The 11,961-nt window shown below is 45.6% G+C and overlaps 1 protein-coding gene across 2 annotated transcripts; it reads right to left on the reverse strand.

Annotated features, from left to right (window-relative positions):
* Window positions 1-158: 158 nt before the first annotated feature.
* ZNF641 (zinc finger protein 641) lies at window positions 159-10,977 on the reverse strand. 2 transcript variants are annotated; one of them, XM_027542703.1, is made up of 6 exons: window positions 10,828-10,977; window positions 7,986-8,194; window positions 7,274-7,365; window positions 5,431-5,560; window positions 4,696-4,809; window positions 159-3,852 (listed from the first exon to the last, which is right to left on the reverse strand). In XM_027542703.1, exons 2-6 carry the CDS (start codon window positions 8,167-8,169, stop codon window positions 3,098-3,100), a joined length of 1,275 nt encoding a protein of 424 aa, XP_027398504.1. In that variant the 5' UTR covers window positions 8,170-8,194; window positions 10,828-10,977; the 3' UTR covers window positions 159-3,097. The 2 variants fall into 2 exon arrangements, with proteins under 2 accessions (XP_027398504.1, XP_027398505.1); XM_027542704.1 differs by lacking the exon at window positions 7,986-8,194 and having other exon boundaries at window positions 10,828-10,905.
* Window positions 10,978-11,961: the final 984 nt, after the last annotated feature.

Raw genomic sequence — 11,961 nt, forward strand, 5'->3', positions numbered from 1 at the left:
TGGGAAAGTCAACCCTTTGGCTATAGTCTTCATTGCAAGGGATTCTTTGCAGAGATACCCTAATGGGGTGGAAAGGCAGGGATACTTGGGCTCTGAATAGGGTAGAGGCACCACACAGAGGAAAAAAGGTGACAGGTTACTAAAGACAGACTTCCCTATTTTACATTTTGTCCAGAGAGAACACGGAGACATTTTTTTATTTAAAGGGGATAGGGTAGGGTAGACATGTGGCAGAGGGAGCTGGGAGGAAGATGGGAGTTTTCCCTGAGGGAAAAATGACTGAAATCTCTTTACCCAGCTGGTGGCTGTTGCTTATTTTATTTTTTGTCCAAGGGAAGTGGTGTTGGACGGAGGTAGAGAAGACAGTGGTACAGTAGAAATGACCTAAAGGGATGCCCCTTCTGCCAAATGCCCTTAGACTCCACGATGCCTTTCAGTTGGGTGCTGAGTGCACCTACACTTTGGGGGCTTCATTTTCCCTCCTTAAAATTACAAGAGATCAAAGGCTGGAGGTTAACACCTGGTTTTTAAGAGGTGTGATCCAATGGTATGGAGGGTCACCTCATACAAGTCTTTAGAACAAGGTTTGTGAGAAACTCGATTTGTCACCAAGTCATATACATTTTTAAGAAAGCACAGAGTGTAAGCAATACCATTCAAATCATTAAAGACTGAACACTCTCCTGATATCCTACTGCCGCTGGTATCTTAGTCCTTAAAATGTTTAGAGATCCTTGCCATGTAATTCTTGACACAAATATAGAATGACCATATTGGATCAGGGTAACTCCTTCTCTTTGACCCCCATTTAGTAATTCCATGGATGGGCTGTGACCCTGCTGAATGTGTATGCAAAACTGAGTGAACTACTACTGTCTTTTCTTCTCAAAAGTGAGTTTCTGTTTTTTATCAGATTCTCAAAAGGGTCTGTGATCCAAAACAGGTTCTGGACAATGCTCACATAGAGCTGACTGTGTTAATGTATGAGGTATAGTGGAAGGTAAAAGAAATGGCACATTCAGTTTTGCCAATGGAATCCAGTATTTTCCTACGCCCTGGGGTGTCTCCTAATACTGATCCTAAAATGCTCCTGTCTCAGAGGACCTGGGACAAGGATGCCTTACAAATGGCTGGCCATTTTGCTCTACTCATAGGAACATAAGCAAGAGAAGTGCATTCTAGGCAAGATGGGAAGGCTGCCCTGAGCAGAAGGGAGGTAGGGGCTGGATTGCTCAAGTTATATCCACTGTAAGAAGCTATGATTCACTCAGTTTTTCCTAAGCAAGTGTAAAAGCCATTAAACTAGATTGTTGCAGCTCACTTCCTCGTCTCTCTGGTTAATTCCACCAGCTGTGGTTGAGAAACAAGTGTGTTAAGGAAAAACCAGAATCTAAGCATTAAAGAGAAAATATCCCACTTCCATCTTCTTCGCTCTTCTCCCTCCCTACCTACAAGGTGCTCTTACATACAAGGTAATTTTTAAATTATAAGACTGGTATTAACACATTATCAATAAAGAGAAACAATGACCAATGCATTGAACAATGTTAGAATACTTATACAAGTTAAGAGTCAGTGCATTTTCCCAGAACTGGGAGGAGAACCAACCAGAAAGCTTATTACCTGCATCAGCCAAATAGCTAAGCCACAGCCATTTTCCCTAAAGTTCTATTTAGGGGAATGAGATTGCAAGAATAACTCTGCCCTTGATGAGGCAATCAACGTCAAACAAGAGTGACGACAACAATCTGCAAGCACCGTGACTCCTGCTGTAACTTATCAGCACTTAAATAAAGACCCCCAAACCCACTCAGCACACAGCTGCTATATGCACCTGACTTGAAATTAATAAGACATAGCTCACCTCACAGAGGATGTCTCTCTCTCCACTTAGGCAAAAAGAATCTGTGGCCCAGAGATTCAGACCTAGACTTACATATCCAAGTTGTCTTGATCTCAGTGATCCTGGGGAAGGCTGTATACCTCAACCCCCAAAACTTAAACCTTTCTACTAGGGCTCCCTTAATCTCTCAGCTTGCTTATTATCTTGAAACAAAACAAACCAAAAACCCCATACAATCCCCACTACCCTCATCCCCAGAACACAGCCCCTAGAAAATCTAGCTTATACAGTTTGCACTTGGCATGCTCTCTTCAAAGACCCTGCACACAGATACACAGACACATAAAGACACTGTAAAGAGGAGAGGGGTCTGTTCAAGGGAATGAAGTATTTTTCTTCTGTGTGGGCCTGGCTTACCTGGGGGTATAAGGTCCATCTCTTAACACTGTAGCGCGATCTCTCAGCTAGATATATGTATATGCAGGATGAAGGGAGCAGGAACAGGGGGTGAGAAGGTTACTGTTTGTTTTCAGCAGGTGGGGTGAGAGGTGTGGATGTATATTCAGATGATTGGAGTAGGGGTGATGGGCCCACACAGGAATGAGGTCTGCCCCTCAGCTTTCATTTGGATAAAAAAGGGGGCTCTGGGTGCCTGATCACTCTCTGTCTCCTGTTTCCTTATTACTCTGTAACCCAGTGTTCGCCAGTGTGGTTCAAGGAGTCACCAGTTCTGTGAGATGCAAGACAAAAAGGATACTGAGGTCAAATAAATTTAGGAAATACTGCAGTAAGAAAGGCTTAACCATTTGCTCTAATGCATAAATTTTCGAGCCTTTAATAAGCTAGTATGTGTTTTCTCTCTCTCTCTATATATATAGACAGAATATTTATGTTACAGAAGCATGATACTCAAAATATTTAACAACTGGTATGGCACAGGCTTCCACCAATCAGAATGGGCCTTAGCCACAAACTGCTGGTACCACTGTACCCTGGAGAACGGATTCAGGCTGAATATCAGCCCACCCAGTAAGCAGCATTTCCCAAAAGTTTTGCCCAAAGAACTCTACTTTGTGTGGCATCTCACAGAACTGGGGAGAAAGGCTCTGGCTAATGCTGGAACTGCATCTCTCTAGGGATGGGGCCAGGACTCATGATTCTGACCACGGGGGTACAGGAGAGGGGGCAGCTCTGGCAGAGATTCCTGGTAGCACCGGCTGACAGATGTGACTACAGCTGCAGCAGAAATAGATTTCAAAAGACAGACGTCCCTCTGTCCCAGCTGCTCCGGGGACTCTGTCCCTGGTGGGTCAGCAGGTGCCTGTCCAGGTGATGTTTGCGGCCGAAGCTCTTCTCACAGCGTGGGCACTGGAAGGGCTTCTCCCCGGTGTGTGTCAGCCAGTGTCTCACCAGGTGGTGCCGTCGGCCAAAGCTCTTCCCACACTCAGTGCACACGTGGCACTTTGGCACAGGTGGCACACGCTGTCGCTTCCTAGCCCCAGGGCTCTCTCCAACCTCTTGGCCCTTGCAGGATTTGCCATCTGCGTGCACTCTCTGGTGGCTGGCTAGATGGGAGTTGCATCGGAAATTCTTGCCACACTCAGAGCACCTGCTGGGCTTGTCATGTAGGTGGGTTTTCTGGTGTCGGATCAGGTGATGTCTTCTCCCAAAGCTCTTCTCACACTTGAGGCAGCTGTAGGGCCTCTCCCCAGTGTGTGTCTGCTGGTGCCTGGCCAGGTGGGAGCCCCACACAAACTGTTTACCACACTGGGGGCACGTGTGTGGTCTTAACAGGGAATCCATTTCTGTGCTACACAGAAGGTTTGAGAAGCTGTCTTCCTGAAGAAAAGGTGGGCCTAGGAGCATGCCTCTGGAGCTTCTGGGCATGGAATCCCAGTTTGCATCCTGCTCTGGGTTCCAGAGAACAGTATCTTGAGACACACTAGATAACATTCTGGGAGGCTCTGCTTCTAGTTCAGGGGTATCCCCCTCGTGCTCACTTCCGTCTCCTGTGGAAAAAGGAAAATACAGACCCCAAGAGGTGAGTCACGAGGAGCCCAGGACTTAGTCACAAATGAGGCTGTGTGATGCCTATTAGGGTCTAAACCTCACCCCATAAGGGCTGAGAGAACAGATTTTAATGTTGTACAAGACAGTGTAACAGGTACAGTGGTTAAAGCTTAGACTTAGGAGACAGATACCCAGAAAATCTGTTTTCCCACTACACTTCTGTAGGCCTTCATGTCTTCTTCTGCAAAATGGGAATAATTATAAGGTAGATGTTGTAAGACAGATAGACTAGTACCTGCATATGTTAGACACTATTAAATAGTCCATGCTATTGTTGTTATCTATTTATTTACTATTATTTATTTAGCACTTAAAAAAACTATTAATCACCATCACCATGAAGAGAGGTGAGGAATGGTCTGAAATCACTGGCCAGGTGACACCTTGTCAGCAACACTGGAGACATTGTGGAAGGCATTTCTACAATGGGTGGGAGGTTGAACAACAACAACTAACATTTATTGAGTGCTTACTATGTGCTTGGTACTGTTCGACTATGGTAACATATTTAAATCTCATAATAATTTATAGATGAGGAACTCAAAGAGAAGTTAATTATTTTTCCAAGGTTCCACAGGAATGGTCCTAGATTCAGATCCACAAAGTTTGGCGCTAGAGCCTGCCCTCTAAATTATTATGTTACAGTCTTGCTTTTGAAGAAAAAGATCTCTAAACCATTCAATGCTATAACTGTCTGAGGCAGAGGAGGGGTTGGAGGGACATGTAATGATAAACCTCCAAAAGGGGCGAAGGTCGCGGCTGAGTCTATCATACATCATCACCTGTGTATGTGACCTTCAGAATGTCCCTCTCTTCTAAGTCTGGGGGGTCAGGGACCCATTGTTCTTCTCCTCCTTCTAGTTGAGAAAGCATATCCAGTTTGGGAATTGGAAATCCTGACCGTGGGAGAAAAAAACAGAGATGTCAGTTTATTCAACTGTAATTTTCATTTCTGAAAAAAGCTTTTTCCTAGATTATTCCTTTGAACTCTATAGATAAAGAAGGCCAGATACAACAAGCCTTTCCCTCTCCCCACTCCCATTTCTGTTAAGTCTCCTCTTCTTTCAGAAAATCATATTCTCTTTCCAAGTGTTTTCTTTTGTGCAAATTTCAAATACTTTCAGCTCAAGTGTTCTTTCTGGTCCTACCTTCACTTAATTAGCCCTACTACAGCTGTCTCACCCCCACCCCCACTCTCATCTTTCCTATATGGTTTCTGAGTTTCCAACGACTCAGTTCCACTTCTTAGGTGTCCTTCTCTCTGAAAGAACCTCCCAATTCCCAACCAAGAATTGCCTAAAGTTCTCTAATAATTCACAGCATTTTGTTGTTGTTTTTAAGAAAGTGACACTTCTATTCTCTTTGGATTAACCCTAGTGCTCTTTCCCTAGTGGAAACCTAGACAGATTTCCTGCCAAGAAAAGAACCCCAAATGGACACTATGCAACAGTCCCAGAGCAGATGGCTCCACTCTCCTAGAGTACAGTCATTGAGTGGCTGGGGAAGGTTGTGCTTACTCAGGGAGACCACTATCCCACAGTTTTCCTGCATGACATATTCTCCATAGAAGTCTGTTTGAGAAGGGTCCAGGCTCCTCCACTCCTCCTGAGAGAAGCACAGTGACACATCCTTGATGGTTACCAGGCCCTGAAACAAAATGCAGCATCATCTGTCAGCAGCTGTTCTTTAAGGAAAATGGGGTCTCAGTATAGAAGGCTAAGGTGGTAGTAGAGGAGAGGTGGCAAGAGAAGGTCTAGAAAAAGAACTGCCCAGAGGTTCCTGGGCAGGGAACATGGTTTTGGTGACGAGGAAAGGGGTAAAAGTAATGGTCAGGGTGTGAGCAATAATGTCTGTAGAGGAGATTCCCAAGTTGGGACCATGAGAAGTTGGAGGCACCACAAACTCATTGGTCCCTCTGTGTAGTTACAAATGTCTACCCAGTCTCTTCTCATCTGCCTTTCTTGGACTATTCTTGCTGCCTTTCTTCACTGCAGAAATTGTGTACAAGTTCCTCCTTTCTCTACTTGACCTTTCCTTTCCTATCTGTACAAAACAATATGGATAAAATATTCTTTCTGGCCTCCTCCCCCTATTATGCCATGTCCTTATCTTTTAAGGCAGCAGAGTCTGACAGTTAGGAGCCCAGATTCTGGAGCCAAATGACTCCTAGCTCTGTCACTTACATTAGCAGTATGACCTTACACAAGTGCCTTAACCTCTTCCTGTCCAATTTTCTTGTCTGGGGATAACTGTGTTTCTCTCAGGGTTAAATGAGTTAATGTACATAAAGCACTCAAAGAGCAGCAAACATGGTAAGCACTCTGGGAGTGTGGATACTACAACTACTATTATTACTAACTTCCCATGGCTCTCCCCTTGCCTTCTGAATCTAAACTTGTTTTCTGTCTCTGGTGCTGCCCCTCTTCATATCTTTCTATCTTTTATTCATGTCCATAAATGCTCCATCATCCACCTAATCCAGTCTACTTTATGTTCTTCCAAGCTTCCTCCAGGTCCTCTTTTCCTAATCTTTCCAGATTTCTGTTTTTAAATTTAAAGTAATTTATTTATTTTTGGCTGTGCTGCGTCTTTGTTGCTGTGCATGGGCTTTCTCTAGTTGTGGTGAGCAGGGGCTACTCCCCAGTTGTAGTGAATGGGCTTCTCATTGTGGTGGCTTCTCTTGTTATTGAGCTCGGGCTCTAGGGTGCACGGGCTTCAGTAGTTGTGGCACTTGGGCTTTGTTGCCCCATGGCATGTGGAATCTTCCCAGACCAGGGATCAAACCTGTGTCCCCTTCATTGGCAGGTAGATTCCTAAGCATTGGACAAACAGGAAAGCCCAAGATTTATTTCTTAATAAACATTAGTGAATTTTTCTTAAATTCTCCCTGTGGCTAGCATAGCTATCTATTAAAACAAAACAAACTCAATCTGTAGGAATTTTCTTCTTCTCATCATGCCTCCATTCATTTTTCAAAAGGTTATAAGTTCCTTAGAAAGGGATAGAATCTGTGAAGATATCAGACTAAATACCAATAGTGATCAAGTGAAATGACAAATTAATTAAATGAAATGAAGTAAAAGTCACTCAGTCGTGTCTGACTCTTTACAACCCCGTGGACTGTGTAGCCTGCCAGGCTCCTCTGTCCATGGAATTTTCCAGGCCAGAATACTGGAGTGGGTAGCCGTTCCCTTCTCCAAGGGATCTTCCCAACCCAGGGATCAAACTCAGGTCTCCTGCACTGCAGGATGATTCTTTACCATCTGAGCCACCAGGGAAGCCCAATGGAATGACACAAAGGCTACAGAAAGGCAGCAGTGATGAGACCTTGAGAGAGGCCAAGAGAAGAACATAGCCCACCTGTGATCCCGCCGCAAGAAGTGCAGCTGCCATCTCCCAGTCTCCAGTGCTCCCTTCTTGGGGAATGGCAGGAACCCAGGGAGTGGACTGAGCTGGTGAGGGGAGAGAGGAACCATTAGAGATGGAGCATCCATCTTTTTCCAGTTACAGCCTGGGACCTATTTTAGTGAGGCTTAAGCGTCGTATTTTTCCCCTATATCTATGTCCACTGGTAAGACTCAAATGCATAAATGTACTGTAGTAGAAGAGACCTTCCCTCAAATGTTCTGAAAGGGTACTGAGTGGTTTTTAGTAGAGCATTTATGTCATTCATTTCTATTAAACTAGCTGTGGTTTGAATTTATATTATTCAAATGTAATTTTCATCTTGTAAAGTGCATTTTACTGGGTGTGTTTTCCAGTGGCAGTCAGTGTTTCTGTCACTTCCTTTGTCTCCCATATTTGTTACCACTAACCGTGTAACAGGTGGAGGGAGTGATTATGTAAGAAATGGGAGAAACCCAGTTACATGGTTTGCAGAATCCAGATGCTTCTTATATTTTTCTGACTAGGGCCTGTAAGTTTTTTCTATTTCTGTGGCCTAGTCCTGGTACTAACTGTGCTGTTCACTCAGTCCATGGCCATTGGGAGATTTTTAATTCTACTTTTTCAATAGAGATTAGAAGATTATTCTCTGCATTGTGCTTCCCACACACACCCTATGGGCTCTCACCCTTCTCCTGAAGGGACTGTGGCTCCTCTTCAAGGTCACAGCATAGGTGCTCCAATGGCCCTGGAGCTGTTCTCCATGGCCCCTCTTCCTGGCTTCCCCTTTCCACCTGGGGCTCTGCTCTATCCACCTGGACATTCATTGACTCCCATCCTGTCCCCAGGGCTGCTGTCTGTTCTGAAAGCATTTTTGCTGCAAACCCAAATTGTGACCTGGAACAAATTCATATCAGTTATGCCCATGACAATGAAAAGGGGTGATAATCCTAAGGGAGAACAGTCCAGGGATAAAAGATGAAACTGGATAGGAAGAGCTTGATGGAAGATAAGTTTTATGTGTTCCAATCAACTGAACCTGAGCCAGAAATGAGCAAGTGCTATATAGTAAAGTCACTAATGGTTATTTTGGGGACCTCATGGTTTGCAGAACTTCATTTAAAAAAACCCTGGAAATTCAAAAGCTATCAATTAATTTCAACCATGGAAAATACTTAATCTGGGAATCTCAACCACTGAAAATAAGCAATCTGGAAATATGCAAGAGGGAATGCAAACAGATTTGCATTCAACAAAAACGGAGGTAATCCCACATAAGATTTTCTGCCACAAACTCCATTCTCATCAGTTTAGAATGAAATGATTACTATAGGTATTAATCCTAGTCAAATGGTGTATTTCTCATAAGGCTGAACCAAATGGTATCTTAGAACAAGCCTCAACTAAGAGACTTACAACCTATCATTCTGCTGTTGAAAATCAGAACTGGTAGTAAATATGGTGGACAGATCAATAACTTGGAAAGCAGATGTAAGATTCTAAAGCAACCCTAACAGATAAGAGAAACTGTTGTCAGTGAGGAGCTATGTCTAAAGAAAAAAAAAAAAAGAACAGAAAGAATTTCATATAGGTAGAAAAAGGGGAAACAGGTGTTGCTAACATGACCCTGGGGTGAATAACAGCCCTGTGATTTAAGACACAGCAAAGAACCTGAGACACATGATAGAACCAGTCAGATCTAATTATAAAAACATATTCAATTTTAAAGAAGGATATGGTGAAGCCACAGTGTATTCCATCACAAGAAACAAAAGTTAAGAAAGGGATGGGAAATATGTCCATTAGGGAAAAGTTCAAAACAATGGACCTAGTCTTCTCTTGCCTTGGGAAGAAGGCTCATGAATGATGCTGCCAATGAATAAAAAGAGAGATGTTTTCTTTCTCTATGTAGATCTCTTCTCTTGATTGCAAGAGAATAGATTTAGGTAAGATTTAAAAATTCTTAATAATCCTGCAGTGCACAGAGTTGAAGGCTCTTTGCTCTGGACCTCTTCGGAGCACGACAGTTTGTGTTGTGATAGCAGTCTCCCTGCCTTACAGCAAAGAAAGCCTGTAAGACTGTGCAGAGTCACTTTTTGCTTGGCAACATCATATTTTTGTGATTCTTATTCAATGCCCAAGCAATCAGAGCCAGTCAAAGTGTTCCAAAAACAGGTCAGAACCTCTGTAACTGTTCTGGCTCACTCACATTCATCTAATGACATTTCCAAGAACCCAGAAGCCCGGAACAGATAATGACAAATGTCAAGTTGTTTATTTTCTTGCCTATCTGTCTTTGACAAAAGAGGTAAATGAGAACCCTAAGCTCAATGAACAGCAAGGGAACAAATTCCCCTTTCATCTCAGATGTCCAAAGATGTCTCAGGGCCTCTTGGGAATATTCTGGACTGATTCCCAGCTTAGGAGGTTTCCTTTTCAGAGACTTCTCATGAGAAAGGAAAATTCCCAATAAAGCAATAAAGGGGGAGTTCCATTTTAGATTTCTCCTCTGAATTCCAGCCCCTGTGTTCTCGTCACTTCTAATATGTAAAGCATGGATTCCCCCTCTTTACCAAAGGTCTTCCTCATCCACTAGCTTCCTTGGAAAGTCCTCCCTCAGGGCTTTACCTCTAGGTAAATATCTGGACACCTGTCTGAGATCCATTTCTCCATCTCCCTAGCAGCAGAGTCCCTTGATAGGAAGCCTCTTTCTCAGGCCAGATGTGAGACTCTCCAGACCACTGACAGAAAACCTGTGGAAGAAATCTCAGCAAAGGAGGGGGCAAGTACTTGTCCTCAGATTGCCTTTGCTAAGATGTGCATGCTGTCGGAGCCAGCACCTGGGCAGTTAAGGTATCAGCCCTAACCTGGATTTTCCTGGTTCCAGGATGTACCTCAGGCCTACTGGAGTCAGGGTTCTAGAAGTTTCGTTTCCCCTTTTGCTTCACATATCTTAGGGGGGCATGGCACCTGCAGAAGTTGGTTTCTGCAGCGAGTGCTGTTGGACAGAGAAAGGGCCACGCTACTGAAATGAGTAGTAGCCCAAGGGCATAGGGACAGTCGCTGTCAGAGAAGCCTGGCCCCGTTCCCGGGCAGGGTGTGGGCGGGACGGGTGCCCACTCCAGAGTTGGGTTGCTTCATCCCTCTTCGTCTCCGTGCCCCGGGAGAGGGTCAGGTTTCAGAGAACTCGAGAGAGAGGCAGAGCTGGAGCAGGGGAAGTGAGGTCAGAAAACAGGTTGCCCGTGAACTGGGACAGGAGCAAGTGAAGAAAAAGGAGCCACGGGGAAACCTGCGCGCGGTGACAGCGGCGGGAACCCGCGGGGCCTGACAGCGACGACGCTGGGGACGAAGAGACAGGAGAGGGGCGGGCACAGAATGTCAGCGAAGCCGAACCTGGGAATGGCAAGCGACCCAGAGGCCGCGTCGACCCTCCTCCCCGCCCCCACGGGTGACCGGCCCCACTCGCCGCCAGGGGAAGCCAGGTGTCCCTCCCTCCAGCGGTGACTCCCGCCGGCCCGGTCCCAACTCACCCGGGTCGGCTTGGCCTGCAGCCCGGTGTCTCCCTCCCGGGCGCCGGCTGCCCCTCCCCTCCGCCCTCGCTTCGTCGGAGCCGGCGTCCGCGGAGCCAGCGACAGGCGGAGACGGCGGCCCGGCTGGTGCGGGTGGGGCGGGCACAGGAAATCCCCGCCCGCTTCCGGGGCTCGGCGGCCGCGGCGGCGCTAAGAGGGGAGGGGCCGGTGCAGGGGACGGGCTGCGGTTCTGGCGACCCCCGGCCGGCCCAGCCCCGCACTTCAGCGCCCGCCACCCCGGGGCGTCGCTGGCCCGAGCGCGCGGATCCCGGCTGAAGGTGGTTGCTCAGCCCCGCCCTCTCCCTGACTGGTCATCTTCCCTCCCGGCCACTCGGCCCCCCGCCGGGTCCTTTGCGCTTGGGTTCGTTAATTACTTTGACATTATAACAACCGCTGATTATACGCCGGCAATCGCTATGAGGCTGATTTCTAGAGACAACGGTCTGAATTCTTCAAGGAGCTCACCTTCTAGGTTTCAAGAAAATGACGATGATGATAAGGGGCTGAGAGAGCGCTGAGGAAGAGTCACTAATTCTGAACGAGGTTGACTTCACCCAAGACGTGTGTCTCAAGTAGGCCTTGCGGCTGTATTGTCCAGTTTGCGAAAGCCACCAGCCACAGTCCAGACAGAGGTGTGTTGTAACATACGCACCAGATAATTCGGAAGACAAAATTAGCGAAATGTACAATAGCTAATAAACAATATTTTGAATATGTTGAGCTAAAATGTTTAAATTCACTTCACCTACTTCTTTTAGCTTTTTAAATATGGCTACTAAGGTGTTTGTATATGCGGCTTACGTATTTCTATTGGACAAAGCTACTTCGAAACAGTAAGATAGATTTGACTGGAAAAGATGAGAAAGGGCCTACAAAGCAGAATAAACAGACTAGTCTTAGAATCTGTTTATAATCTACAAATCGCATTCTTCGTCATCAGAACAATTCTATACAATTGTATTTTATAGGCTTAACAAGTGACTCACTTAAGATCATAGGGGACAGACATTCCTTTAATATATAGTTATTTTTGCTATGTGCCAGGCAGTGTAACTAAATCCTGGAAGTCAAAGATCCCAAAGAAATTGTCTGCCC

This window comes from Bos indicus x Bos taurus, chromosome 5 (assembly GCF_003369695.1).
Source record: "Bos indicus x Bos taurus breed Angus x Brahman F1 hybrid chromosome 5, Bos_hybrid_MaternalHap_v2.0, whole genome shotgun sequence".
NCBI classification, from domain to species: domain Eukaryota; kingdom Metazoa; phylum Chordata; class Mammalia; order Artiodactyla; family Bovidae; genus Bos; species Bos indicus x Bos taurus.

What these genes read in the sequence shown, in the direction of transcription:
- ZNF641 (XM_027542703.1), bottom strand. Translation starts at nt 8,169, where the DNA reads ATGCTTTCAGAACAGACAGCAGCCCTGGGGACAGGATGGGAGTCAATG. An exon ending in ACAGTCCCTTCAGGAGAAGG is followed by an intron (nt 7,366 to 7,985) that starts GTGAGAGCCCAT and finishes TCCCCTCACCAG; the next exon opens with CTCAGTCCACTCCCTGGGTT. An exon ending in TGGGATAGTGGTCTCCCTGA is followed by an intron (nt 4,810 to 5,430) that starts GTAAGCACAACC and finishes TCCCACGGTCAG; the next exon opens with GATTTCCAATTCCCAAACTG.